The sequence below is a fragment of the Nipponia nippon genome, unplaced genomic scaffold (assembly GCF_047370975.1).
Source record: "Nipponia nippon isolate SJK-2023a ecotype South Korea unplaced genomic scaffold, ASM4737097v1 scaffold_1, whole genome shotgun sequence".
NCBI lineage: Eukaryota > Metazoa > Chordata > Aves > Pelecaniformes > Threskiornithidae > Nipponia > Nipponia nippon.
The window spans coordinates 51,481,385-51,508,531 of record NW_028262290.1 but is presented as its reverse complement, the minus strand read 5'-3'; the positions used below and the strand labels follow the sequence as shown (position 1 = coordinate 51,508,531).

The 27,147-nt window shown below is 40.8% G+C and overlaps 1 protein-coding gene across 4 annotated transcripts in view; it reads right to left on the bottom strand.

The window, feature by feature from the left end:
* SLC35D4 (solute carrier family 35 member D4) overlaps nt 1-26,733 on the bottom strand; it is a 58,307-nt gene extending 31,574 nt beyond the window's left edge. The window contains exons 1-10 of one of the 4 annotated variants that reach the window (XM_087755043.1): nt 26,586-26,733; nt 24,076-24,122; nt 21,403-21,480; nt 16,900-16,981; nt 13,569-13,646; nt 12,134-12,159; nt 10,649-10,700; nt 9,440-9,488; nt 7,362-7,407; nt 6,324-6,359 (exon numbers count right to left, since the gene is read on the bottom strand). In XM_087755043.1, the coding sequence (XP_087611169.1) occupies nt 6,324-6,359; nt 7,362-7,407; nt 9,440-9,488; nt 10,649-10,700; nt 12,134-12,159; nt 13,569-13,646; nt 16,900-16,981; nt 21,403-21,480; nt 24,076-24,122; nt 26,586-26,657 (566 nt within the window). In that variant the 5' untranslated portion in view covers nt 26,658-26,733. The remainder of the gene's footprint in view (nt 1-6,323; nt 6,360-7,361; nt 7,408-9,439; nt 9,489-10,648; nt 10,701-12,133; nt 12,160-13,568; nt 13,647-16,899; nt 16,982-21,402; nt 21,481-24,075; nt 24,123-26,585) is intronic. The other 3 variants (XM_087755050.1, XM_087755067.1, XM_087755059.1) reach the window with 3 other exon arrangements.
* Nucleotides 26,734-27,147: the final 414 nt, after the last annotated feature.

Below are 27,147 nucleotides of genomic sequence, written 5' to 3'. Positions count from 1 at the left end.
TGCGTATATTGCATGTAAGAGTCAAATATAGAGTCTTATGTGTGTGATTGTGCATGCTCTGCACATTCATTCCCAAAATGTCAGTTAGAGAAAGGACAAATGCTGCAATTAAACGTTTAAAAAAAAAAAAAGCATGAAAATAAAACCAAGTACCAGACCAAATGATGCACACTTTTCAGAAAGAGACAAGTGAACAAGAAAATCAGCTGTGACCAGTTCTTTAGCTGGAGTATTGCTTAAGATTTCTGAGGTCCTACAAAGACTTCATCCTCTGATTTTGCGGTATAGGCAGTACAGAGCCTTTTTCAGTGCTACTGATTCTTCCGGTAAATTTCTGATTTTTTTCCAAATTTTTGCATTCCATGTTGTTTCCAAGGTTAGAAGGCTACAGAAACGTATTCTGGGGCACTGCAAGATGGGAGAAGCATGCATGTCTCCACAGCAGAGCTACAGCTTCCTCCAGTTACCAACAACATACGTCCATGACAAACACAAAGGACAAGAGGGAGAAGGAGAAAAGAGTATCTGGAGAGGTTGCTTCTTGATAAGCAGCAAGCACTGCACTTACAAAGGTAAAAAGACATTCATTAATATTATGAATGCTAAAGCTAGGCAATTTTCCTTGGCTTATTACCAGTGATTCTTACAGTTCACTAGGCCCAGTAATGGCAGTCAAGTGCCAACTCAACCAGTGGAGGAATGGAAGCGTGCACAATGAAAATTTAAGGCAGAGAAAGAGCTGGAAGTGGTTCCCAACACACAAGGTTATGGCTAGAAAACTGAACTCACTGTAAATGGGCTACCTCCAGTACCTACAGCAGTACAGTATCATCAGCGCGGTGCTTATACCAGGCCAACTCCCTTTTCCACTGCTAACACAGCTACTGTTTCCAAGCCTGCTCGCTCTCAGCTGGTCCCAGGTCTCTCCATGACCAGGCTACTGCGCTCGGTGGCCTGCCCTCGGCATGCTTTGGTGAATCCCAGCACCATTCGCAGAGACACCGGTAGCAAAAGGAACTGCAAAGAGCACGGAAATCCCATGGCCAAGGAAGTCTCGGGGGGAAGCTCGTCCCCGAACTCGGCCTTGGGAGGCAACGGGCTGAGGGAGGAAACAGCTCATGAGTGACAGGCAGGCGCGTATTTTAGGCTTAACGTTTTATACAATGTCTTTGAAAGGCATCAGCTGGTACAGTATGTTCACATTGTCAATATTTATACGTTTTCAAAAGTTGTGGTTGTCACAAAGATAATTAAACAAGGCAAAGCAGATCACTTACAGTCGGCAATTCCCCCCCGCCTCTCCTCCCCACACATGCACAGGACACCAAGAGGAATTCACCACAAACAGGCCCAATTCCTCAGTTTCCTGGTAAAGAGCGAAAAGGAAGCAAAGGGCTATTGCTTTTGACTGAATAACAGAGAAAACAGGAGACTGGCAGGGCAAGTGAAACTGTATCAACAGTGATGAGAATTATGACTAAGCCGTGTTTCTCCGCTTTTGCTCTTTGCGTTATTAATTTTTAAACAAAAAAAACAGTGAGATTGGGAAATGCTCAGAGAGAAGCTTCCTTCTGCAACCAAGAGGAATTGATAACCCTACCAGACATCCCAGGCCTTGGTCCAAAGAAAACACAGGAGGAAAACAAAACCTTCTTTGTGAAGTGCGGGGCAGGTTAAAGCAAATAGGTTAGATGGCATTCAAGCTATGCTGTAACTCTGCTCTGAACAGAACATCAGTAGAAAAGACACCATAATGTTGTAAAACCAGATTAGGGATTCAGAGGTTTCCAGCAGGACAGCCTGGACATCAGGCTGCAGCAAAACCAAAATCCCTGTGCCAGATTTCTCTGCTCCTCTCTTTTTCCCCTGTACTCAATACTGAGGGCTGGGTCACCTGTGGTTTTCTTTCTGGCTAAAAAGAGGTTTTGTCAGCAAGAACAGCAATTTATGCCTGCAAAGCTGCCCTTCCCTATTGCAGAAAATCCACTGCAGCTTTTTTAATTCACAAAAGTGACAGATTAGCAGCTCTTCCAGAAGCCAGGCGTAGTTTAGCTGCATAGAGTAGAGCCTTTACCTCACACCTTTGTCAGTGCCATTTATTCACCATTTGAAACTCTCCCGCAACAAGCCTCTTGTTTTCTCCTCAGTGACTGCTAGGCTATCTGGCATGCCTTCATGAACACGTATCAGACGGTGACAGATACTGGGATGTACTGAAACTTTCTTCCAGGTTCTCCACAAGAAGTAACATATCTCTACCTGCCTCAGCATAGCAGAAAGCTCAAGATGGGCCGTGACCCACTTCTAAGACATATTATCTATCCCTCAACATGCCAGGTAGACATTACTACCCCCTCTCTCATGCTACCCCTTGCCAGCTAGCTGAGGTGGGAGAAATCTGGCTCCCTCCTTGATAAAAGGTGGGGGACTGGAAAGGAATAAAAGAAAAGGCAAGATTACTGGAAAAAAACACTAGGAAGTAGAACACTAATGCAGAAGTCAGAGTGCAGCGAAATACAATACTGCAGTAAAAAAAGGTGGTGGGAACAAGACTGGAGGATTAGAGGGAGGTTCTTGGAAGTACATTTCCCCTCTTCCCCCTGCTCCTCACCCCGCACACTTAAACACATGGGAGACGGATGAACAGGACGGGGTTGGGCACTGAGAAGCAACATCACCCCTCCCTCCTCTGCATAGCACAGCTCCGCTTTCCCTCCTACACTTGCTCCTGGTCTGGCTCCTTTTTTAAAAGCCATTGAATAATCATGCTGTAAGTGATGAAGTGAGAAGAACGCCACACTTTCAACATCAGCAAATATTTCTTCAGATCTGTTTGGTTCTGGAAAGTTCCCGTTCATGTACATTTGCTTAAGAAGTTCTCCCCTCCCAAATTATTCCAGGTTTTAAAACAAGAAACAGTGCATGGCATGTAGGGACAGCATATGTTAGGAGACTTTGCCAATTTTGGTTGCACTTCTGGAAGTGTCCAACAGAGCCAATACAGTTAATGTTTCTTTTTAATCTAAATATATATTTTTTTAATCTAACATATTGGTAGATTCTAACATCCAGTAGCTTGGGGCAAAACTTTTAATCTGCTCTATCCAGGCAGTCTCTACACTCAGAGTACAACTGTGCTTTCATACTGAATAGAAACGCTTTGAAGAGCCTCTGTTGTAACAAAACTATATATTTTCCTATATTTTCCTATATATTAGGAAAAATTTATTCACCAAAAGGGTTATCAAGCACTGGAACAGGCTGCCCAGCAAAGTGGTTGAGTCCCCATCCCTGGAGGTATTTCAAAGACATGTAGATGTGGTGCTTAGGGACATGGTTCAGTGGTGGACTTGGCAGCATTAGGTTTACGGTTGGACTCAATGATCTTAAAGGTCTCTTCCGACCTAAACGATTCTATGACTCTAAACACTATCTGGCTGTGCCCACACAGCTGTTTTCTCTTCCCCACACAGCTGCATGTCAGCAGTCTGATCTAGGTTAGAAATAAGAAGCTATAAAGGCCTCTTGATAACAGTGCTAAGATGAGAAAGTTGGACTGATAGCACACTAGCAAGTTCCTTCATAAATCATAGAATCATACTCGTACAGACAAGACCACTGGTACACATTAGACTGTCCTGTTCTGGAGGTGGAACTGGGATCCTGTCATGCCTGAAACAGTCCTCAAGAAGCCCTGAGTAGAAGCAGCAGCATATACCTTAACACCTGCTAAATCACCAAATTTAGTGCTGGGCACCCTCTGACAGAGATACTCACACATTTACAGTAATTCTGACCCAGAACTGCCCGCGAGGAGTTAGCGCTCATTCAGAGAATGTTCAGAGTAAAATGCCCTCTACCCAGTGTGATTTAAAAATACTTTTCACTGTTTTCTACAGAAATTAAGCTTGTGCAATAAAGCTGTGTGTACACGTACATACATAGCTCTACACAGCTCTCAAACATGCTGACCAGCTTCATCCAAATTTGGGAAGTGGCAGCCATCTCCAAGATAACTACATGCGCAGAGGTCTCACAAAGAGACAAACCCTGCCAGTGCCTTCAGCAGCAGAAAGATGCCAGCCCCATTAGACACTGGAGGACCTTCATGGCAGTGGCATGTCATGGTGGTCACAAACAAGGAGAGAGCTTCCGCTAAATTTCACACCCTTTCAAACATCACCCACTCTTATGACAAAACAAAACTCTAAAAGAAATGATATGTCACATCCCATTGCCCATGGTATTATTTGTCTTCCTTAGACAAGACGAGGTTCAAATGCTATGGACTGTGAGCTTCTCTAACACACAGAAATATATACATACATACATACATATATAGATACATAGACATATAGATATCCACAGACCCAAGCCAAACAAATAAGCATCCAGTCTTCTACCTCCTCTAAGCCAGCTGTTTTCCAGCAAGGGCTTTGCACTATCATCTTGCAAGCTACACTGACCTTTAAGCCCCTTAATGGTGAAAATCTTTGCAAGCTTTCATAACACATTTTTGCTTTTAAGCAGATGCTAAAAAAGCCACCTTCCAATCTGCATAATTCCATTGTTGGTTTTTTGTTGGTTTTTTTTTGTTTTGTTTTTAAAGAACAGTTTTAAAATACATACCACTGCACCTCATAGCTCCTTAGCGAGAAGCTTCTCCCTTTCAAAAGCCTTTAAATCAATAATCATATTTTCCATGTAATGTGGAACTCCTGCTCTCTGCTGGACACAACTTCAAAGGATACCATCAACTAACACAGCAGGAACCCAGCCCTGACTTTTCAATCAAAGCTGCAAAATTAATACCTTCAGCCAAAATCTGAATTTAAAGGTTCAGGCCCAGATACAGTTTTCAACTAAAATGACAACTGAGAGCCACAGTCAGGCAGGTGCCAAATGAAATATCAATTGATTTTACTGCTTGTTTCATGATTCTCCCTTCACCACAGACAAATAGCTACAGCTCATTCAAGACTTCATGGATTATTTCTGCACACAGCAGCATATTTGTAAGTTCCAGGATGAATTCTTCAAAATTATACTTTCAGTACACACAACCACCTTCTTTGGGTACAACTGATTTGCTTTGCACTTCGTAGTAGATGGAAAAAAATAACTGACTTAAACAAGAGCCTACTTCAAGCAAACTGGTATTCAGATATTGTCAATGCATGGGACGCTGGTGAGTAGGCACTGGAATCATACAAACGGAAAATCACAAGTCTTACATAAATAAGCAATATTTATGGAAATATGAGATTTGATTGGACTAAGAGAGAAAGAGATACACAGTATTATCATGTTGATGATGCTCACAAGATAAATGGGAATTGAAGTGAAGTAACTCTCCTACACTGGTGTCCCTGATGTGCTCCTATCAAGGATCTTTAATGTGGTCAGACAAGAGCACACATCCATCTAATCAAATGGACAAGCACAACTTCACTTTTGTTATGCTTTCCTAACTTCTGCTCTCTCTTTCTTTCCTTTTGACCATCCTTTCTTAGAACTTAGCATCCATACTGAATAGTGTTCCCATACAACTTTAGCTCCCATTTCAAGAAAAAAGGTCAACATACACAAGATGTTATTATGGATGGAGGAGAATCTAGTAAAGTCTCTATACCTCTTACTTCAAATATCTTACTTCAAATATCTTACTTCAAATATCTTATTTCAAATATACCTCACAAAAATCTAGCGGAAACCATGCATACCGAATGTTCTGGCTTATATGGCTCTTTGAGGAAAGGACTGACTTTTTTTTAAATAAAAAACCACAGGGGAGTCTGATCAGTGACTCAGGCTCTTTCACTAACTACAAAATAACAAGCCACTTTTATATCTCCAAATCAGAATAACAACTGAAATTCTGAGTTACTCAATCCCACTAACGGCACTCTGAACAATTGGTTACTGCTCATGTTCTTTGCACATGGTACTTTTGTAATCACTACCTCTCCTTCTGGCAATTTTGTACAAGTTTTATTTTCTGAAGTGGGGTATTGCCAGGGAGTTACTCTGTAAATATTATTTCTGGAAACGATAGATCACTTGTGCACATGGTGATTAAAAAATTCATAATCAACACCTCGTTACCTCCCCAGGTGTATATTGGCATGCACACCTACAAGCAGAGCCAAAAAAATTCAGCTGCTAAGTCATTCAGCTTAGCACTGTTCTTTCAGTGAATGTCCTGCTAAATAAATACATTTATGTAGTGGTAGCTATGAGTTTCCTAAACAAGCCACGGTTGAAAATGAAAACATACACCACATAAAACCAGCTATGGTGTATCAAAGACTTATTCATTTTACCTGAATACATAGTTGATGTACTGTTGGTCCAGATCACTGAAAGAGGGAAAGAAAAAAAGGTGTTCTTTTAGTAATGCAGTTAATTTGGTATAAGAGATCAGCATATTAGGTAGTACTATAACACTGTAATATTACATAATATTAATGTTATATAATGTATGGCACAATGTTGTAATTAGGTAACACTAACATTATATTATAATTATATACATTATAACCATAATCTATTAATATTATAATATTATCAATATATTAATCAGCATACTAATTTACATATCATTTCCCCATTATTTCTGTTGTTACTGTGTCAGTGGGAGTCTCATTTGAAGTGAAGATAAAGTGAGACTGACTAAAATTTAGACCCTTTAAACACAGACAGAAAATGGTTTTGAAATAAATGAGCTCATCCATATCCTATACACACATGTATTATGTACATATACATAACATACAGTGGCAACATATCCATCTCCATCCATCCAGACAACTGCAGATTATAGACACTGTGAACATGTAACGCCACCTGCTTTCAACACAACTATCATCTGGCTGAAGTTCTAACATGCACATAGGATTAGTGCGAGGTTTCAAGGTTTTTAAGGTACTCGGCCATTCCAGTCCTGCGGCAACTCACCAGCTGCTACACACTTTTGAGACTGTGTCGCAAAGGGAGATACTGACAGATTCAAACCATGCGGCTTTCAAGGCTAACACAAACTAACATTTCCTCTTCATGCCTGTGCCAATAATTAGGGGTTCTTCTTCCAGGACTGAGTCATCATCCTTTGATAATACACTGTTTAAAACTAATTCAGTGTTCAAGTTAGCAGTGTAGCTATCAATAACCACATGCTATTGTTATCAACAATAAATAAGACTCCTCTTGCAAGAGAAGTCATTAATGATTAACCAAGAGCGGCCCAGCTCACGCTGATAATGCAGAGATCCCTACAGTTTACCTGACTGCTACACAGATGTGTCTCTAACCCTCTCTGATAGCAATCTCTTTCTTTTTAAAAGAATATGAAAACACATTACCTTAAAGAGCTGGGTTTCCACAACTTGTGAAATATTTTGTAAGCCCCTGTAATTGAAATGACATGTGTAATTGCCATAACATGCAATCATGCTGACAAACAACAGCTTGTTTGGCTGTGGTACCGGCAGACATGGAACTCCTCTGAATTACAGTTTAGCAACACGGCACAAAGGATGCCTAAACCATGAGTAAAATGAACCTATCGCTTCAAATCAATGGTTTTCAAAGTGTTATCATCTCAGAGTAGTGTCATGCTATGTGTTTCTGCTAGTCCTTCTGAAGAAGAGACAACTCCTAGCTCACGGCAACTACAAAGGAGAGTGTGTGTGTGTGTGTACACGTACGTGTAAATACACACAGAACAGTGTCGCAGAGTGGGTTCCTCAGCCCACCCTGTTTTTTGGGTAACTTCTATGGTGTGTTCATCTATGTAGACCCCTACAGCTGTTGGCTCTGAGCTGTCTTTGCTGTTTAGAGTTCCCTCAGCTGTAGGGTCTCAGGGTTCTTTACATTCTTGACCTACCCACCCCTTGGTTAGCTCCCATTTCTATTCTGGGAAAAGCTTTAAGCACTCCAGGAAGCAACAATACAGCTTCAGGCTCTATTTTTTCAGACCCTTTCTTCAAGGCTTTGTGTTTTGTTTTTTTTTTTTTTTTGATTCACAAAGAAAACCAGAACATGAAAAGCAAATCCAGTAGAATACTATGTAACAGATGTCCTCAATTCTGCCACCATTAGCCAAGCTGAAGGTTAGAACACATATCCTTTCTCTAATGCTCTGTCTTGATTAACCGTATGATAAGTTAGTTCATCCGTTTGCCCTTTCTTGCAGCATCTTTATTCTGTGTTAGTTGATAGGAAATTTAATTACACAATAAACCCTCAACAGTCATATCAACAACTTTCTCTCAAAAACAAGAGAAATGGAAAGAAGCCATATTTTGAGCATAAACGTTATGTTGGCACTTCCTACATGTTTCAAGCACACAGAAAAGGTCTCCTGAAGACTCTCTAAGCAGCTTTCCACCTCCATGGCCTAGCAGTGAGACAAATGAGACCTCTTGGCTTTGAGAAAGCAGTAACATCACTCATTACAGCAAACAAGTATTTGAAGTGAAAAATCCTTACTTTTTTTGTTTTATCTAAATGAGGAAATGTTTACCATATAACATTTCCTAAAGGAAAAAAAAATATTTCTTATTTGTATGTTAACAACATTTTCCTGTGGGATCTCTAGACCTCCCTAGACACAAACACATATAAACACATAACCTCTGCCCTAAAAATTTTACAGTATGAATAGACAAAATAAAGAAGGAATCATCCTTAATTTGCAGACAAGACTTAACATATGAATGAGTCACTCGCTAAGTCTATAGGACAGCTAACAACCAATTACAAGTCCCTTATTATCCAGCCTAATGCTCCAAAAGACACAAATCTCCTAGTTAAAAATTACTACTCCTGTTTTCTTCAGATTTTCTGTGTCTGACTGTTTCTAGCTTTTCACGGAAGAATTATGATTTATCCAAATCAATGTTTAGTCTGAAAAAGACAAAAGAAAACCCGATAAGTCATGCAACTAATTGTTAAAAATGTTTAAAAATGCATATGATTGCTTAAAAAACCCCAACATTTCAACATCCTTCCTCTGGGAGCATATTCCATGATATTTTAGAATATTTTTGTCAGTTTTTAAATAAAATCAGTGTGTGCAATAAAGCTCCAACTACAAGTTATTGCTTGGTTTTTTTCATGTTTCTTTTCCCCTCAGAAAGAAGTGTCTCTTAGTAGGCAACCATCAAAAACTCCCAGAAAAGCTTAGTGCTGATTAAAATTGTACATACATTTTCTCATCTACTGTTAACTGACTGCAATATCTAGTTTATTCTGTTGTTGTTTTCAGCATAAAAGCTATAAAAGGAATACACTTTCTTATCTTTACTGAGCTTCTTCATTCTTTCCAAGTGTTTCTTACATCAAGAACCTTAAATATCAGTAACTTCATAATAAAGCTGATTTGCTTCTCCATCCCATTTACTCTTCCTAATTCTTTTTGCAAAAGAAAATGACTTACCAACACAGACCAAGTGAATTAGAGCCCAGAAATAACCGTTTGGATCAAACTGCAATAAAGAACATCTACATAAATAAATGTAAAATAAATAATTCATGTAAATATACGTATCGCTATTTCCCTGCGGTTAACTTCACAAAGCAAGTACAGCGAGTGGGAGCTATGCTACAAAGAAGGAGAAGATGACTAAAGAAGACTAAGAAGACTAAAGTTTTTCCTGTCCTGCTTAGAGACCTGGCATATACCAGTCACCCAGGCTCTCAACTAGTCTTGGCAAGGATAGCTCTATTTCTTTCAGGTAAGTACACCATTTTAAATATGGACCCCAGTCTGTTTAGTCGTGTATTGGCAGTCAGGGAGGGGCAAGAGAATCAGAGGAACATCACTAAGGTTTTTGTCTTGTCTCCTTTGCCCTCTCAGCCCCTGCAGCAGCTAAGCAGTCTCTCTCCCCAAGGCTCTCACTAACCACCGAGTATCCAAAAGAGTGCTTTAAAGAGACATCTGCCTGTGAGCAAGGTAGGCTGTCTTCACAATCAATGGGGAAAAATAAACATTTTGGAGAGGAATTCACCTGGCATATTTTAGATGTCTGCTTTCAGGGGAGATGAATTATACACCAGAATTTCCTACTCTGCACCATGGACTATGAAGGGAGCTAGCACAGGTGCCACACTTCTGATGACTACATTCGATCAGATGCATCCAGACAAATTCCTAGATTCATCCCACCTGACTTCAGACATGAACTAAAGTATCTAAAACAAGGAAGCAGCCTTCCTAAATCTCCGAAAGAGAAAAGCACCTCCAAGGAATCGATCTTTGCTGGACTGAGCTACTCTCTGGAGGTACTTCCTTTCTTTCTCCAGTAGCTACAGAAAGGGTGTAGAGTGATTACAAAGCTAATTTAGCAACCTCCTGAAAGTACATGCAATTAATTCAAACCTAAATGATTTGCTCTAAGCCCTATATGAAGTTAAACCTTGGTTTCCCCAGCCACCAGCTTCACCGAAGAGATGCACGTCTACACTGCTCAGAGGTTTTACCATGATGCAAACACATTAAAACCAGCAAGACTACAACATAGCAACAGGCAACATTTACAGTTCCCTCGCGGGAAGCCCACCCTAGCTTACAAGTAAAAGCTGCATCCCTCATATGCTAACAAGATATCAAGGTCTAACTAGAGCTGCTTCACAAAGCAGAGCTCACCTGTGTGTCACATAAAGGAAGGCACACTGCTGCTACCAGGAGGAACAGCACACTGTGGAGAAGGAAAAAAAACAAACGAGACTAAAAGCTCACAATCTGGGTTTGTACTCTCAGCAAAGTAGAGGCAATTCCACTCAATTGTACTCTGACATTTCATTTGTTTAATTTTTATTCCATATTTAAAAAGTAATTTCTGCCACCAATATTAAGTTTTACATCATGCATTCTTCATAACTCACACACAACAAAGTTGTATGAGAAGAGAAACAGCACAAAACATCTCAGTAGTGATGAAAACAAGTTTTTTGATAGGGAATATTATTCTTCACTTGCCATCTGGCTTCCCTAGGCTGCTTCAGAAAGCCAAAATCAACCAATTTCTGGCTGTGAATGGCTACCAAAAAGTTCTTTCATTAAGGCGAACTGCCTCTTACAACAATTCCAGCAGAGGTGACTCCATTAAAAGTTATGGTGTAACTCCAGAATGCAGAACAAAGTGGGAGTGAGTGGTATCATGCTAGAAATGGCTTAAGGACAGCACAAGTCCTCCCCTAGTCCACTGATTTGGACTAAATAAATTCTTAACCTGTGGCTGAGTCAGTATTTCTACAGGCTACACTGAATACACTGATGTGGAATTTCTGTGGACTGTCACTATTAATAATAACAAACATTCACTTTTGCAGCTTATTTTCCTGCTCTCTAGGGGCATAGGAAAAGACAGAATAAAGAAGATAAAAAACCTAGTGTCCTTGACAATAACCCAGTGGTGAAAACAAGGCCACAGTAAGTCAGATAATGGAAACAACCAGAAGAAATTAGGAAGATGGTGCCTCTAAGTACGCTAAATAATAACCCAACACCATCCTCTTCAAGTACAGCTAAAATATTACAGAATGTGGACAGCAAATATGCGTTCTTCAAGGGGATAGGGGAGGGGGAAGAATGAAACTTTTAATACATGACCAGCTGAGTTCTGTTCGTCCCTTTCTATCTCCTTTTTGAAGCCTAAACAATTAGGGCCAATGAGGGTTGGTATGTTGTGTAGCTTAATAGGAATGATTCTAGCAGAACTGGATATCCTCACCTTTTCTTTCTTAGGAAAGGCATTTTTAGCTATTTTCTATCACATTAATTATCTTTCTCTTACTTTTTAAGATTACCCACTGGAACTTCAAACCTGATTTCTATCTCCTTTCCAAAAACATACTTAGAAGCACTGCTTTGTTATTCAGGAAGACTGGCCTTCTGGCTTTTTTTATTTTTATAAGGACAAAAAAAATGTCTCTAAGCAATTGTTAAAGAAAAAAAAGGAAAATACATTTTAAAAATATTTAATTACTCCTGTGTTGCAATTTAGGCTTGCTGCCCACGGGAATATGCCTTACATTCTTCATTGTTCTGGTGTGCCATTATCTGAAGCAAATACAGAAGCTGGAGCAAAAACAAGTCTGAATCTGAATCTGAGCAGTTTTAAAAGCTTACCTGCAGACTTTCAGATGAGAGGTCTGCTGTAAAAAAGAAAGTACGATTAAAAAAATTAAAATTTAAAAATAAAAATGGTGAAATAGTGCTTTCTCCTTCCAAAAACAGGAAAGTGATGACAGCTGATCGCGCTGCACCAAAACACATTAAAAATCCAGTGAGCAACATTCAACACCCCATCATGTTTGAGCTCTTCTTAGCAAATTTAATTTCAAAAAGAGAACCAGGACTACACATCAGCATATTTCAACTTTATTTATGTTCTCAGATTAGTTACCAGCAGGTAAACCTAAAACCAGACATGAACTTTATACCTGGTCCTCAAACTTAACTTGAACTATACCAGAACTATGTATTGTATGTACTCAAATATTGAGTATTCTTAATTAATTAGGTACTACCCCAGCAAACTCAGTCTTGGTCTAAACTCATGAGAGTTTCCCAATCCTTTGGTCCAAAATTAGTCTCCAGAAGCTTCCCAGCAAGACCTGTGTTCGCATTATCCTTGTCCATAGTGCTTTTGTTTTCCAAAGAGGAGACATAAACATGTGAGCTAGAAGGAAAATATGAAACACTTGGACAGAGACACTAATCAGAGGACAATGCCACAGGGACATGCCATGGTACACACTGCTATGTCCCTCAGGCATAACCTTAGTGACCTCTTCAGTTTGTTAGGAGTAGCAAACGTGGGCCATTTATTTGTCTTCTATATACACAACAGAGGTAATGAATGGAAGATTCCTTCCACAGCAAGCCACGGGCCACTGTAGAAATGACTTTGTGATGAACGATTTCCCAGTGTTACCTCACACAGCAGCTCTCTGGTTAATTAGAAAAGCATTTCATAGCCTAAAAAGAAGGATCCCCAATGCAGTTTGAGAGAAACAAACCCAGCTCTTACTAAAGGGAGCAGGAATTACACTCCTGACTTCAACAGGTCTTGGGACAGATTCTCAAGCATTCAAAACAAATCCAAAAATGCACTGTTTTTCCTGCATTTCATGTGGACATGTGATCTATCTATAATCATACAATAAATCAAATACTACATATATTAAACTGGTTAGATCTAAGGACCCAGTCCTCCTCCCTCTCAGCTCAAACAATGAGATTCTTACATGGGGCATGAGAGAGAGGCGATACTAATTTTCAAAAGGAAAAAACAAGCAAGACCAAGCCAGTCTTAAAAATGCAGATCAAACTGTTGATACACATTTGCAGTGTTTCATCAGCTAAAGAAGAAAAGAAAACATCAATATAGATACTTGTCAGCAGCAAAGCGCTCTCTGGGTCTCATTAATGACTAGTTATCACAGCGAGACTAGAAAAGCACATGGCACTAATGCCCATATTAAAAGAAATTAGGTGTCTTGTTGCAGGGCAATTAGATCACAGGAGGTACCTTGAATGTATCAGTTAATAGATCAATTACCTCTTTCTGCACAAACTTCTGGAACCCACAGGTTATAACTTCTGCCGTGTTGTGCATGGTGAGGAACACCGGGATTGGCTGCCATTGGGAGAGAACGAAAACGCCCAAATCAAACCAGAACAGTCACACACATAGGAAGGGGCATTCTTAGGGACAGCTGTCCCACATGTTTGTGCTTTTGGGTTTTGGTTTGTTTTTTAAGCTGTAAACCCATGCCACATCTCCTAAAAGGGACTTAGATCCATTCCAATCACCATTACATGACACGGGGCATCTTTAAATGCAGACCCTGCTTGCTGCTTCTCCCACTTTCGAGTGCTCAGTCAGTTTGTTTGTACACAGCTGCCTCGGTGAGATTTGCTGCAGGTTTCTGCCTCTAGTTTTGTTTCTCTCTTCAAATATCTGCAGCCTCCACAGTAAACATTTCTCATTAGTTTTCCCATCTCTGTCTACTGCTACTAAGAATACAGGGTGACTCCTAGCAACAGAATTACGGGCAAGATGATTTCAAATGATTGCTTTCAGTTACTGCTAGGAAGCGCTGCCTGAAATTAGGGTAGAAATTAATAGTTCATACAGAAGTGATGTTGAAATTATACCCACTGAGGTATCTGGACACCATCCCAACATGAAATCATTAAGAAACAAACCTCAATGATAACAATAATGAATCAAACACCCATTGCCCCAGGCAAACCCAACCAGAACTAGTGGTCCATAATACTTTCTCCAAATCAGATCCATGATCTCTCAGACAGTTGAAACAAGCAATTCTCTGCTCCAATTAAGATAATCTAAAGACTAAGGCAGTTTTAGGAAGCAGTATTTCCCTACTTGTGTATAGTATTTAAATCACATGAGTAGAGAATGAGTTAATTTCTCAGTGATGTCCATGCCTTTTAAGTATCAGGTGATATAATCAGCAAATATCTCTTAAATTTGACTTCGTATTCAGAAATCTGTATTTTCTGGATTTTTCTTTTCATTCCCATAAAGCTGGATAAGCATCACTAATTAAACATTTTAAGTCATAATGACAACTTGGGTGGATCCATAAACACAACAGTTACACCAAGATAACTTTTAACACCTCTAAATTAGCAAGGAATGAAAATCACACAAACAAAACTGGCGTGAAGTTGTCAGCCCCAGCTTCACCGATTCTGAAAACCAATTCTCAACCCCGTTGCTGTACAACTGAGAACATAAAACTACATGTATCTAACATAAGCATCCTGAGCCTGACACAATAATAGGAAATACAAGAAATAACCATACACAAGGAAAGTTGACAGCAGAATTTACATTTTTCCTTTTGTGAAGCCAATTTACTGGGTTTTTCTTTCCTCCTCCCTGCTTTTGGCTCTTCCAAATGTGTTTTGGAGCCAACAGTGGCTCCAGTTTGCCTAGCCCAGTTAACCTTCTCCATATGTCTATTGTCTTTGATGAAAGTATTTCTTAAATTTGTGAGTGGGCTTAATGCTTACGCAAAGAAAGGTTTACTGGTTGGGCAGGCAGGGTGAATAGACTCTGTACAAACCTCCCCTCGCAGCTCTGCATACTTTTGTTAATGTATCACAGTCCAGGGCTAAGCAGCCCTCCTCCAGTTCCAGCCCTGAACTCCTGGGCAGGGGAGACTGCCAGCACCTCCAGGGAGAGGCACAACCAGAGATTAAGATTGTAGCCCTGCCAGTATACAGGAGTGTTTGAAAGTGGGTCTCCCTGGCTTTGATCAAAAAAGTGCACGTAATTTCTGCTTTAGGAATAAACCCACTTAACTCAAATACACTGCTGAGGTGAGCCAATTCAGGTACAAGTTTGGGAGAGCCCATTTTCCTTCTCACTGTGTCACAAAATTGTTGTATGCGAAGTTATTGTAAGTAAAGCTTCTATGTAGGATTGAATTTAGCTCCAGTACAAGGCATTACATAGCAACCATGGCCTAGGACTACTTGTCCTTTTGTCTTTCCTCCTAAAATGGCCACAGAATTAGGCCTCTAAATCCCCATTTGTGTACAACAAAAAGACATTCAAAAATGGGAGATGCTCCTTAAGAAAGGTTTGGGATACAAATCAAAACCATTCACAGCCCCTCTGCCACTCCAGTGCATCTCACTCTTGAATGACCAGAGCAGGGACATGAGGGAAACACGGTAACTTACAGGATGACTAAGAAGTAAGAAGAAATAGCAGAGAGGATGTGATTCATACCTCCTACACCTTCCAGGTGAACAGACAGAAAAGATGCTGGTGCCAAGGCTTTATTGCTGTTTTCAGACAGGGCTCTCCTTAGGGATCTTTGCTCAATTTGCACCAGGGAAGCCCAATGGAGCTTGCTTTGACAAGGAACCAAGAAGAAGTAAATGCAATCACTGTGAGACAGAGCTAATCTGGAGGCATGCGGCTTCTGAGCACATGCCTGTGCTTTCCAAAGGTCACTTGGGTCCAAGTTGAGGCCCCCAGCCTTCTTTGTGAGGACAGAGACCTCCTGTCCTTTTCTGCCCTACCTCTCCACTGGGGTGTGCCAGGGATCACTACAAGCAGAATCTTGTCAAAAATTCCCTTTTGATCCTTCTTGGGGTTTAGGAGCTGGCAGGAGTGAGCTGGCTCTGGAATCAGATTAAGATGCACTGACAGAATGCAGAAGGGAACTAGTGCAGAATCTGGCTTTGCAGACTGCGTAACAGCAGTAAAACATTGCTGTTTTTTAAAAATTCACGTCACCGCTTTTTTTCTTCTCTTTTTTTTAAGAAAGACTACATAATTTAAATAAAAAGCATTCAACTTTAATGAAAGCAGATTTGATATCCTCTAAACATTTGGTAGGTTATTGTGATTCAAATGGATCATAAAACTGACTAATCTAACCCTTTTCACAATCTCTTTCCAACTTTCAATTTATTTTTTCAAATCCCGTAAAGCATCAAAAGCCTCTCACTGAAATGGTTTTCATCCTTTTCCTGGAAGGATTTCCCACAGATCCCACAGCCCCATTCCTCCTTTTGCAAAGTTACAGCTAGTAGCTTCTTCAGCTTCTTCCCTACTTGCACAATTCAGACCACTGAGGATCTGTTCTGCAAAACGCTGAGTACTCTGGAGAGATGCTGAGTGCTTTGGACTGTGACGGACGTGTTTTTTGATACTGCTTTACTCTTCATAGGATTGGACTGCTGCTCTAGCACCATTAACAATATATGTACTATTTAAACCCCTCCTCCCTTCTTTCCCCCCAACCCAGGAACAGCATTAAACAGCTTCTATGAAGAGAATGTTCCTTGCTCATAAAAAGTACAGGTAATAAAGAACTGACTTCTACTTGTGCGCTTCTTACCAATCTAGACAGTGCCCTAGAGCCAGCATAAATAATGCCAACAAACAGTACCGAAGCAGGAAGCCATGACAGGATTTCAGACCTGTGAAAACAATTAAAATCCCATTACTTCACCACATTCTGTTTACATACAGTTGGCAACAGTGGCTTGCAAGGAATATAATAATATGTATACATACACCTGTATTTCAAAGGTGTGCATATTAAATTCATTGTCTGATTGTTCAGTATTCTTCCCAGGTAGTAAAGAAGTCTGAGACAGAAATTAATCACTTCATCTAATCCCAGATAGGAGCTATCTGCAAATATATTTTATTTCTTTTACTCTTCCCCTGGCTCCTCTCCCTGCAAAATTGTTTGTTTCATGGCAATTACTCTTATTGGTTTTAAGGGAGAGAAATTTCAACTAATTTCCTTGATGCGCTGTAGAAAGAAGAAAAAACTGACAAATGAAGGCATAAAATGGCATACTTGCACAGACAGCACACATTTTCACTATGTACAAATACACTTGCCCACCCACGCATTCATTTCTCAGCCAGATTTACAAAGAGATTCTTCCTAAAGATCAGATTGTCTCTGTGGGAGCCTGTCTCTTGAGATTTCCTAATGATACTCCTTTGACTAAGCCAAACTCCTAGAGGCAGTTTGACAACTAATGGAGGAATGAAGTCATCACAGATTGATCTGATATTTTTTTTAGCCATGGTTATTGCAGCAGGGTCAGGTTTCAGTCCTGAGAAGGGGCTCCAGAATTTGCACTTTTCCTTTTCTGATCTTGGTACTTCAGGGGAAAAAGGGATCGGGTAGGTGGTAAATTTCAGAGAGAATAAGGTAAGATTTTGAGTAAGGGAGGAAAGGAGTAGCAGTGATCTAAAGGCGTGGTCCAAAGGCTTCCCAGGACTGAAGACACTGCTACCCCCATTCGCTCCTCCCAAGCTTTGAACTAAAGTCAAGAAAATGTTAGTGAATAATGCTGGTTCTCAAAACGAAACCAAACTACTTGTAGTTCCTTAATTTGGATTACACTTCCAACTAGCATGTAAGAGTTTAAATGTAATTACAGGTACTGCTACACTACCACACTTCATGGAACACAAGAAAAATAGACCACTAAAGGATGAAATCAAAACAGTCTGAATGAAGACAAAACATGCCCAAAGATTCATATAAACACAGACAAGGAAAAAAACCTAAACATCACATTTCCTCTTTTTTTTTAATACATAATTTTCTAAGATACTTGATCAAAAACCCAGGGTAACAAAAACAGAGTAATCTTTAGATTCTTTCACTGGCATAAATATTTGCTCTGTTTTTGGGGGTAGTCACCATCATTTTTTATAAAAACACTGTTCCTTTTAAGGCTATTGACTTCAACTGGAATTTCACCAAGACCAGGATCTAAAACTGTCATACCCCATTACCAACAAGTTCACATCAGACACCAACAAAAATACCCCCACACTACTGGAACTGCAACAAATGGAAGAAAGGGGGAGGGAAGAAAGGAAGGCTGGGAAGATGAAAGGAACACACGATGAAAACTGAATTTTCATTTAGAACATAACACTCTTTCATGTTCCCCACCACTAAATTCTAGGAATCCCAAATATATCTTCATCTCCAATGCAATACTGCGAAGTGCAATGGAAAAGGCCTTCAGATGCTTTTTCCATGACGTAAGGGTAGAATTTTATGGTGCCAAGTGGGAATTTCAGCACTGAAAAAGAATGCATGGATGTTTGATGTAACGTGTCAGCACCAACAATCTGTCTTGTATGTAAACCAATTAGTAGCTTCTTATTTTGCATGTACATCACTGTATTGCCAACACAGGAAACCTCAGTGACATAAAAGAACAGATGAGCTCGTGGTTGTAGGGCTAGGTCCAAAGCCCACTAAAGTCAATGGGTAGCTTCCCCTAAACCACACTTTGGAGCTTTGGTTTAAGCAAGGCTCTGAGCTGCTGCTTAGCTGTGGGGAAAATCCAGCACTAGAAGAAATGCCAATCAGAACACATAGGACTCACGTGCCTACAAGGGTTAGGCAGAAGCTGGGCAGACCACAGCACTGGAAGCATTATACAGATGCTATACATATTCCTCTGCGCTCCGCAGAGCCCTTGTTTTGGATATAAGTTTTGCAGTCACAATTCACCCTGTAGAAGCAACAATGATGGTGACAGAGTCCCTTACAGCTGGGAGTACTGGGGGGAAGCAGATGAAAATCAGGATAGCCACAAAACCTAAGAGAAATTACTCTAAGTAATATGTTTTTATTTGGTCTTTATTGTGAAGCTAGTATTCCGGACTTTAGACAAAGGGTCACGATCTCTATGTAATAAAATAATTCTGCTGAGACACTTTGGGATAACCTGACCTGGCTCAGAAAGCATATGAGATCGGTCCACATGACAGAAATACTGAGACTTTGTGGAAATAAACAAACAAATGGGTGGCAGTTTATTATTTCAAGCATGACAAGACTGAGGACTGGATATGGTATTCTTAAGTATCCTACACACACAAAAAAAAAACCAACAAAACAACCCAAACCAGATAGATTCACAGACCAATACTCTGTAAAAGGGGTGGGGGGGAAGTGTCCTTAGCCCAGTGGTAGTACTAAGAAAAATCACCTTTGGAGGGGGAAGGAACTTGAGAGGAAGTGGTAGACAGAAGTTTTGAGACATTCTGTTTGTTTGTTGGGGAGTTTTTTGGTTGTTTTTTGGACGGGTTTGGGGGTTTTGTTTTAATACAGGAGCTACATCCTACAAGTCCAGTTCAGCAAAGCATTGAAACATGTGCCTAATTCTTCTGAAGAAAGACAGATTTAAACTCATGCTTAAGCAGTTGGCTGAGTTATAGCCAAAACATGTCAATGAACTCTGGTCATTTCATTCAGTCTATTCTAGAACAGGCATTCTGTATTAGCTAAACTAATGAAGAGGTTTCTCAAGACGTATTTTAACCGCTTTTCCTATAGTGTGCTGACACCTAGTGGCCTGAAGTCTCCATCGTCAAAACACAAACTAACTTTTCACCAAAACTTTTCTTAGATAAAAACATCCTCTACAACAGCAAAAAATGGTCCTTGTCCAGTATTTTCTTTAGTGCCTTCCAAGTTTTGAAAAAAATGAAAATATCTTTTCCAATCTTTAAAAAAAGATTCAACTTCTTTAATTTCATAATTTAAAGCAAAAGTAGTATCTAGTGATGAAAAGCTGAACTAAAAAGGACGTTACTGATGGCTGTATTCCTTTGTCCTTTAGACTGTTCTGTGAAGACAAAATCTGCATAAGCAATATACATTTGATAATAATATATATATCAGTAACTGCCACTAAAGCAAGGTTTGGACACTAATCCTACCTCTACCAATATAACTGACAGCTTTTACACCAATATCCTCATTTTATCTACACTGCGGATAAAAGATAGGATGCTAAATTCTGTTTCCATTTACAACTTGACTTCAGTTTCAGTGGTGATGTTCACTTGCGCGGACATGGAAAAAGAACTTAGCGTGGTTCTTCTAACATACATGCAGGATTTTATTCCAAATGGGGAGATTCAGTTTTGCAAGCCAACTGTTTGAATCCCAAACAGAAAATTAATCAGTTGTCACTTGCTAATACAGAATGGCTGAAGAAAGTTACATCAGAAGGGAACTCTGGCAGTCATCTAGTCCAATCCCCCCCAGCTTCAGAGTCAAGTCACATTACTCAGGTCATTGTCCAGTAAAGTTTTGAATATCTCTAGAGATGGAGATTCAACAATTGCTGTGGGCACACATCTTATAAATCGTAACATTTTGCGAAATAAAAAAGATACATCACACTACATACTGCAGAATGGATCCACCTGAGCAGAGTACATTATGCTGGACGACTCTTCTGAGTTGCCATCACACTCAGTTCAGGCAGATGATCTTTGTCTACAAAGCACCTTTTAATTTGGAGTTTGATTATTATATCAATCCTGTACTGCAATCGCTGCTCTTGCTGTGCGGTTATAAATGCTAGAGTTAGGCAAGGGTGAATGATTCCCATTTATGGGCCACACTTCTTAGAGACAAAGGCAGATCACGTTTGTGGACTTCACTGCACTGAGGTTTTGGTGAAGCGTGTGACAATGCTCTTAACTAACATTACCAAGGTTTCTCTTACAATGCTATAAAATAATCCAGGGAAGAGAGGTGGACAGATGGTTGGATAAGTTATCCTTAAAGTTTTCACTAATGGCTATGCTTTTTCGATTGTTTTACCAAGGTTAAATTGAATCCACTTTATATTAGTGATCAGTTAAAGTGTGTGTCATTGAACATTCATCAGACTAAAACACAAGATCTCTCCTACACCTGTGAAGCAGAACATATATAAACACCCCCGTCCCCCAACTGATAGTTTAGCAAGTTAGTAGCTTCCACAACCAACTTAACTATGTCGTAACCCAGCTACAGAAAATAAGTATTTAACAGATACCGAAAACCCCGCAGTACCTTGAACACAAGTTTATCTCCACCCAGCCCAGCTTCCAGGAGACATGAAGCAGAAGTCCACCCACTAATGTCTGCCACCTGAAACAGAAACAAAAGGGCACATCTGAATTGTTTGTCCTTTTTAACCACGTGGAGCATGACCACAGAATTTCTCACAGCACACCCATGACTCTAGTTATCTACCGTTTCTCCAGGTTACCAGGGATGCCACTATTTCCCTTTGAATCTTTCATTTTTGTGGGCCTTCATTTCCTCCAAATTGTCTACTACTCTGTTTTTTCCACCTTCTGTTTCAAATGTTTTGTAAATTATCACCTACCACAATTACCTTAGTCATGTTACTGAATCCCCATTTTATCATCTCTTCCCACACGAGGTTTACAATAATAATAGTGATGTTACAGCCATGATGATCTGAAGATGCAAGTGAGGCAAGGTTTGTGGCAAGAGATTAGTACCTTTTCATACATGAACTGTTATTGTTAGAACAAATAAACATGATTTCAGGATTCAAAGACTCGCTTCAGCTGAAGTAATAAGCCCCAGGGATGATGTGTGTAGTCCTAGTAGTTTCAAACATTAGCTCTATGACTTCCCACAGTTATTCCTGCTGGGATTAGATTACAAACTCCCTCGAATTCAGACTGCTTTCCCCCCTCCCCTGCACCTTGTGCAGCAAGCACCAAGTGAAGTGCTATAACAATAATAACATCATTATGCTGCATGAGCCTCTGGTTCAGAGCCTCTAGAGAAAACATCTTTACAGACAGATAACCTTGCATATAAACCACAATACTGCGGTTTTCTCATTGAAAAGGTATATAACAATTACATACATTCTGCATTGACTTATCTGTCTAATGACTTACCCTACCACAAAGGCGTTCCTTAGTCTATTACGGAAGTAGTATATGAGGCCTTAGAAATGCTTGCAGATAACTTAAAATTAGTAGTGATGCACACTGATTTTTATTAAGCATTAAAATAAGTTATTAGCTTCCTTCTTCCTTAAGCTAGTGGTTTTCAGAGACATGTTTCATGTTTCTTGGGTGAAAATCCTTGAACATCTAGCATAGTTCAGACAGAGATACTGTACGACAATGTTAAATCACATTAACATCTGTAACAGGTACAGAACTGGTTTTATTTATTATTCCCATTCATTGCAATGCATTTAAGCAATTATTTAAAATCTCTCTCACACATACGCAAATAAACAAATATTCACTCTATGCAGTATTACATAGAATTGGACAGTGTCAGAGAAGAGTGAGCTCATTGTCCACATGGGCATGATGAATATTCAGCGCTACTATCACAGCTCACTTAACCCTTTTTAGATGAGGAGCATATGAGAGCTTAAAAGCCAGGTATCCCTGATGTCTGCTGCAGGTTTGAGCGTGCCCTATTCCAAGCCAGTGATGAATTCCCATCAAATTTATTGTGAAGAATTTCCTCTCATCTCAGGTTTTAAGGACACAAGTTGAAGTTAGTAACAGTTCCAGATGCTTAGCACTATGCAATATAGTCTTAGATTATATAGGGAACAAAACCAATGACAACAAACAATAACAGCATGAACTGAGAATAACACTCTTCCTTTGCTCATCTGTCATAGCTCTAAATGAAAGCACACCTGAGCCCCTTAATAATTTTCAGGGAAAGGTCACCTTTAAAAGCCAGAACTTGTGGAAAAATATTAAGATGCTGAGATGCATTTCCAAATAATAGAAAAAGGAAATAACTGTGGTAACACAGATACCATAAGGCAGCTGCTTGCCATTGAAATATGCCTTTTTACTGTTGATTTACCACACTTGTATTTTACATACATTACTCAAAACCCTTTCACCATATGATAAAAGCCTTGTCCAAGAGCTAGTCTCTGTGTTTGTGTCAGAAGTAAAGAAAGCATCCGTTGCTTATTTAATAGAGCTGAGTACACTCAAAGAAAATGGAGATTCCCAAGGCAATTATTCCTAGAGTTGATCGCAGTCCTGGGGCTGCATGTCAGGCAAAAATATAAGCCATGCTAAGCAGCAGTAAAGGAATCAAAGATATCCAGTGTCTGCAGACTTTACCGTTATCTCCAAAGAACAAACGGGGGAAGTCTCGACCCTAAGAGGCCAGATTTTCACTAAATGTCTCACAAATTATTAACAGCACTGATGGTACCTACGGATATTTGGCAAAACATTAAATTTCCCATTACAATGATTAAGATATGATAGTGACTTGTGATGCAGAGTTACAACAAAGGCTAAGCATGAAAATAAGCAACATGGTATTTGTGTATGCCTAAACATGGGTTTAAGGTTGGTTTTCATTAGCATAGCAAAAGAATACACCACAACAGCACATCACCCATGAGTGCCATTTCCAAAGACGACAGGCTGTACTATAATTGGTACTTTGCTATGCTGAAGCGTAAGACTTTCAGAAAAATGAGAAACGATGGAGTTTGTATAGCTTAATTGCGTCACCATCACAATGTTTAAAAACTAACCAAGACATATTAATGAATGCTTTGCTAAGGCTTCAGGAAGTCTGTTCTCTAGACAGTAAAAGCCAGTAATGACAAGAGGTACTAAAGTTAGCTTCATCATGGAATGGCAAGACATTTACTGATTAAAGTAATTTTTTAAACAACTGTATTCTTAAAATGGTACTTACCCTTGAAAAAGGGTAGGGTAGGTAAATTGCAGGACAGACAGGACATACTGGAAAACAAATACCAAATTAATGGACATCAAACACCTACAGCATTATAACATTGACAAAAAATCACGAGAGCAACAAAACACAAAAAGTTTCCACCAAAATAAAGAAAAATACAAAGACAAAAAAAAGTTTTCAGTAATTTCTCTTCCCATGCCAGAATGGCTGAATGCTGCCCCAGTCACTGTGGAACGAGCAGACCCTAAAGTACATGAGGTACGGGGTGGACACACTGAACGACGGAGAGAATTGCTTATGAATTGCTCTTTAACTTTCTGAGCGCACTCCATGCATCACACTGAACAGGAAAAGGATTAACAGGAACAAAAAGACATAAGCACTTGTCAATTAAAATCATATCATAGACAGAGGCAACCTTTAGCAGAATCAAGACCAATAATCTTAACATAATTGTCTCTTGATGATTAATTCATCTTACAGACCTAACATATTGTTCACACACCATTTTGTGTAAAATACTAAGCAGTCCTTAAAGCCCTTTGGAGATGTAATACACGGGGGGAAAAAAAGCAAAGCCTCTGTGTCATTGCTTTAGTATGCTTTGTCAGGGTCTGCATGTATGGACACTAGTATCTTCTCCCACTATATATATATATATATATATATGCAAACATGAGGCAGAAATACATATGCCATTCGACGTGTATATCAGAACCTAACAAGTTCCCATAATGAAGTATATAAATGCTATTTCTGCAAAGGAGAAGAATGACTGAAGTTTCCTCAGAGGAAAGCAAAAGTACCTGCCATTCCTTCCAGAAGCCAGCATAAGTTGTCAATGGCAAAAGGAGAAGTTGTCAATGGCAAAAGGAGAAGTTGTCAATGGCAAAAGGAGAAGCTGAAAGCTTTCAACAGAGAGGAAACTGTGCTCAGCAGTTTGCAAGGTCCAGTTTTCAGGTGTAGGAGGTGTCACTAAGAAGCTGGCATCGATATACAGAGACAAGGCATGTTGATTCACAAAGGGTCACATTACACATACACTTGTCTGAACTGCCACATGGGTGTTAAATCAGGACGATATACCTGCACTTGTCTGTACCCCCATTTGCATTTACCTACCACCTGCAACAACTGAAAGGTCTGTGTTCGGGTTCTTTTTAACTTTATTACACTGAAACCTACACTCAGGTTTGAAAATGGAGGCCCTATGCCAAAGTCCTTCCAACTTCCTCTCAAGTATAGTTAAGCCGAGTACCTTTTCCAATGCATGATGCAGTCTGGCAGCTCTTCTAGCCCCTTTCTGTTTAACTAAACACTGCTCTTAGCGGTCTGTCAGATCACGTGTATTGTCTCTGCCAATGAACTTTGCTTCATGTCTCGACTTCAGTCTACTTCTGGGCATCCTTAATGTCTCTGAACAGAAACCAGTGGCCGATGCTGAGAAGAGATTTCATTTTCACCTCCAAAATGCTGCTTTTCTCTAACTCTTCCTCTGGAAATCCATACCCTAGTTGCTTCAAAAATGTATTTTCTTTCAGAAATCTGTACTAGAAACATGGACACACTCTCTAACAAATAGGGCAGCAAGGAGTAGTTACTCTATCTCCTCCTCCCAGAGCGAACAAACTACTTCAAACTATGCTTAAACTGTACAATTTTATTCACAATGTGGCCGTCTTCAGCCTGCTTCTCCTTCTGCTTAGGCCTTTCAGCAACACCAACAGGCAATTAAGTTGCACAGTGGAAAAGAGACTTCATGTCCTTAATTTGCAGGTTAATTAAACTGTCAAAGGGTCGAAGGAAGTTAATATTTGTTTCGCTACTACTACAATGATTTGAATAGTTCAGATTTTTCCCTTGGGTACTTGGTATTATTGTTCCAGTTAACAGATCTTCTTTTGTGAATGAACATGCGCTCGGCGGTTGCTAGATACCCAATAATAAAATACATCCAGCATCACTGATGCTTTCAGAGCGGCATAATTTTGAAAGCTTGGACCAGATGATCCTTGAGGTTCCTTCCAGCCTGGTATTCTATGATTAATTTCTGGCTCTATAACTAACATTTCATTCGTTTGAATAATACGATGTCACCTTTTTACTCTCCTAAATATGCCAGTACTGAAACGTGCGCGTCACGGGAAGGTGAAGATGTCACACGCAGAGAAAAACGGGACCGGTAGAAGACAGCTGTCTCCTCAGTTCGGAGCGCACACGGGGACGGGCGGCGGCGAGCCTTTGGGCTGAAATACCAGGGTTTTTTTCACTCGTGGGGGAGTCCTCCTCCGGAGGGGCTGGCTGGCCGGCCGCCTCTCCCTGAGCAGGGCAGGACAGCAGAGGGCACCGTCCCTCCTCCTCCTCCTCCTCCTCCTCCTCCTCCTGGGTCCCCGCCCTTACCTCGCCCTCTCAGGCGCAGCCCCCCACTCCTGCCACAGCGGAGCCTCCCTCCGCCTCGCCCGCCCCCGGCCCCTCCGAGCCCGGGGCGGCTCCGCGCCCTCCCTCACCTTGTTGGTGAAGCAGGACGCCAGGTAGAAGAGGCAGAAGGCGAGGCCGCCCGCCGGCCTCTTCAGATACATCTGTCACCGCGGGCGCCGCCGCCAACGCCGCGCTGAGCGGGCCCGGCCGGCGGCGGCCATGGCGGCGACACGTGGCGCCGCGGCCGCGCCAATGGGCAGCGGGCTCCCGCCGCCGGGCACCGCCTCCTTAAAGGGGCGGCGCTGCCGCCTCGCAGCGGCGCCGCGCAGCCCGGCGCGGGGGGACCGGGGGGACCGGGGGGTGGAAAGCCGGGCGTGAGCCGGCGGGGTGCGCTCGCAGCCCAGAAGGCCAACCGTGTCCTGGGCTGCATCGAAAGCAGCGTGGCCAGCAGGTCGAGGGAGGGGATTCTGCCCCTCTGCTCCGCTCCGGTGAGGCCCCAGCTGGAGTGCTGCGTCCAGCTCTGGGGTCCTCAGCACAGGGAAGACATGGACCTGTTGGGGTGGGTCCAGAGGAGGGCCACAAAAATGATCAGAGGGATGGAGCACCTCTGCTGTGAGGAAAGGCTGAGAGAGCTGGGGTTGTTCAGCCTGG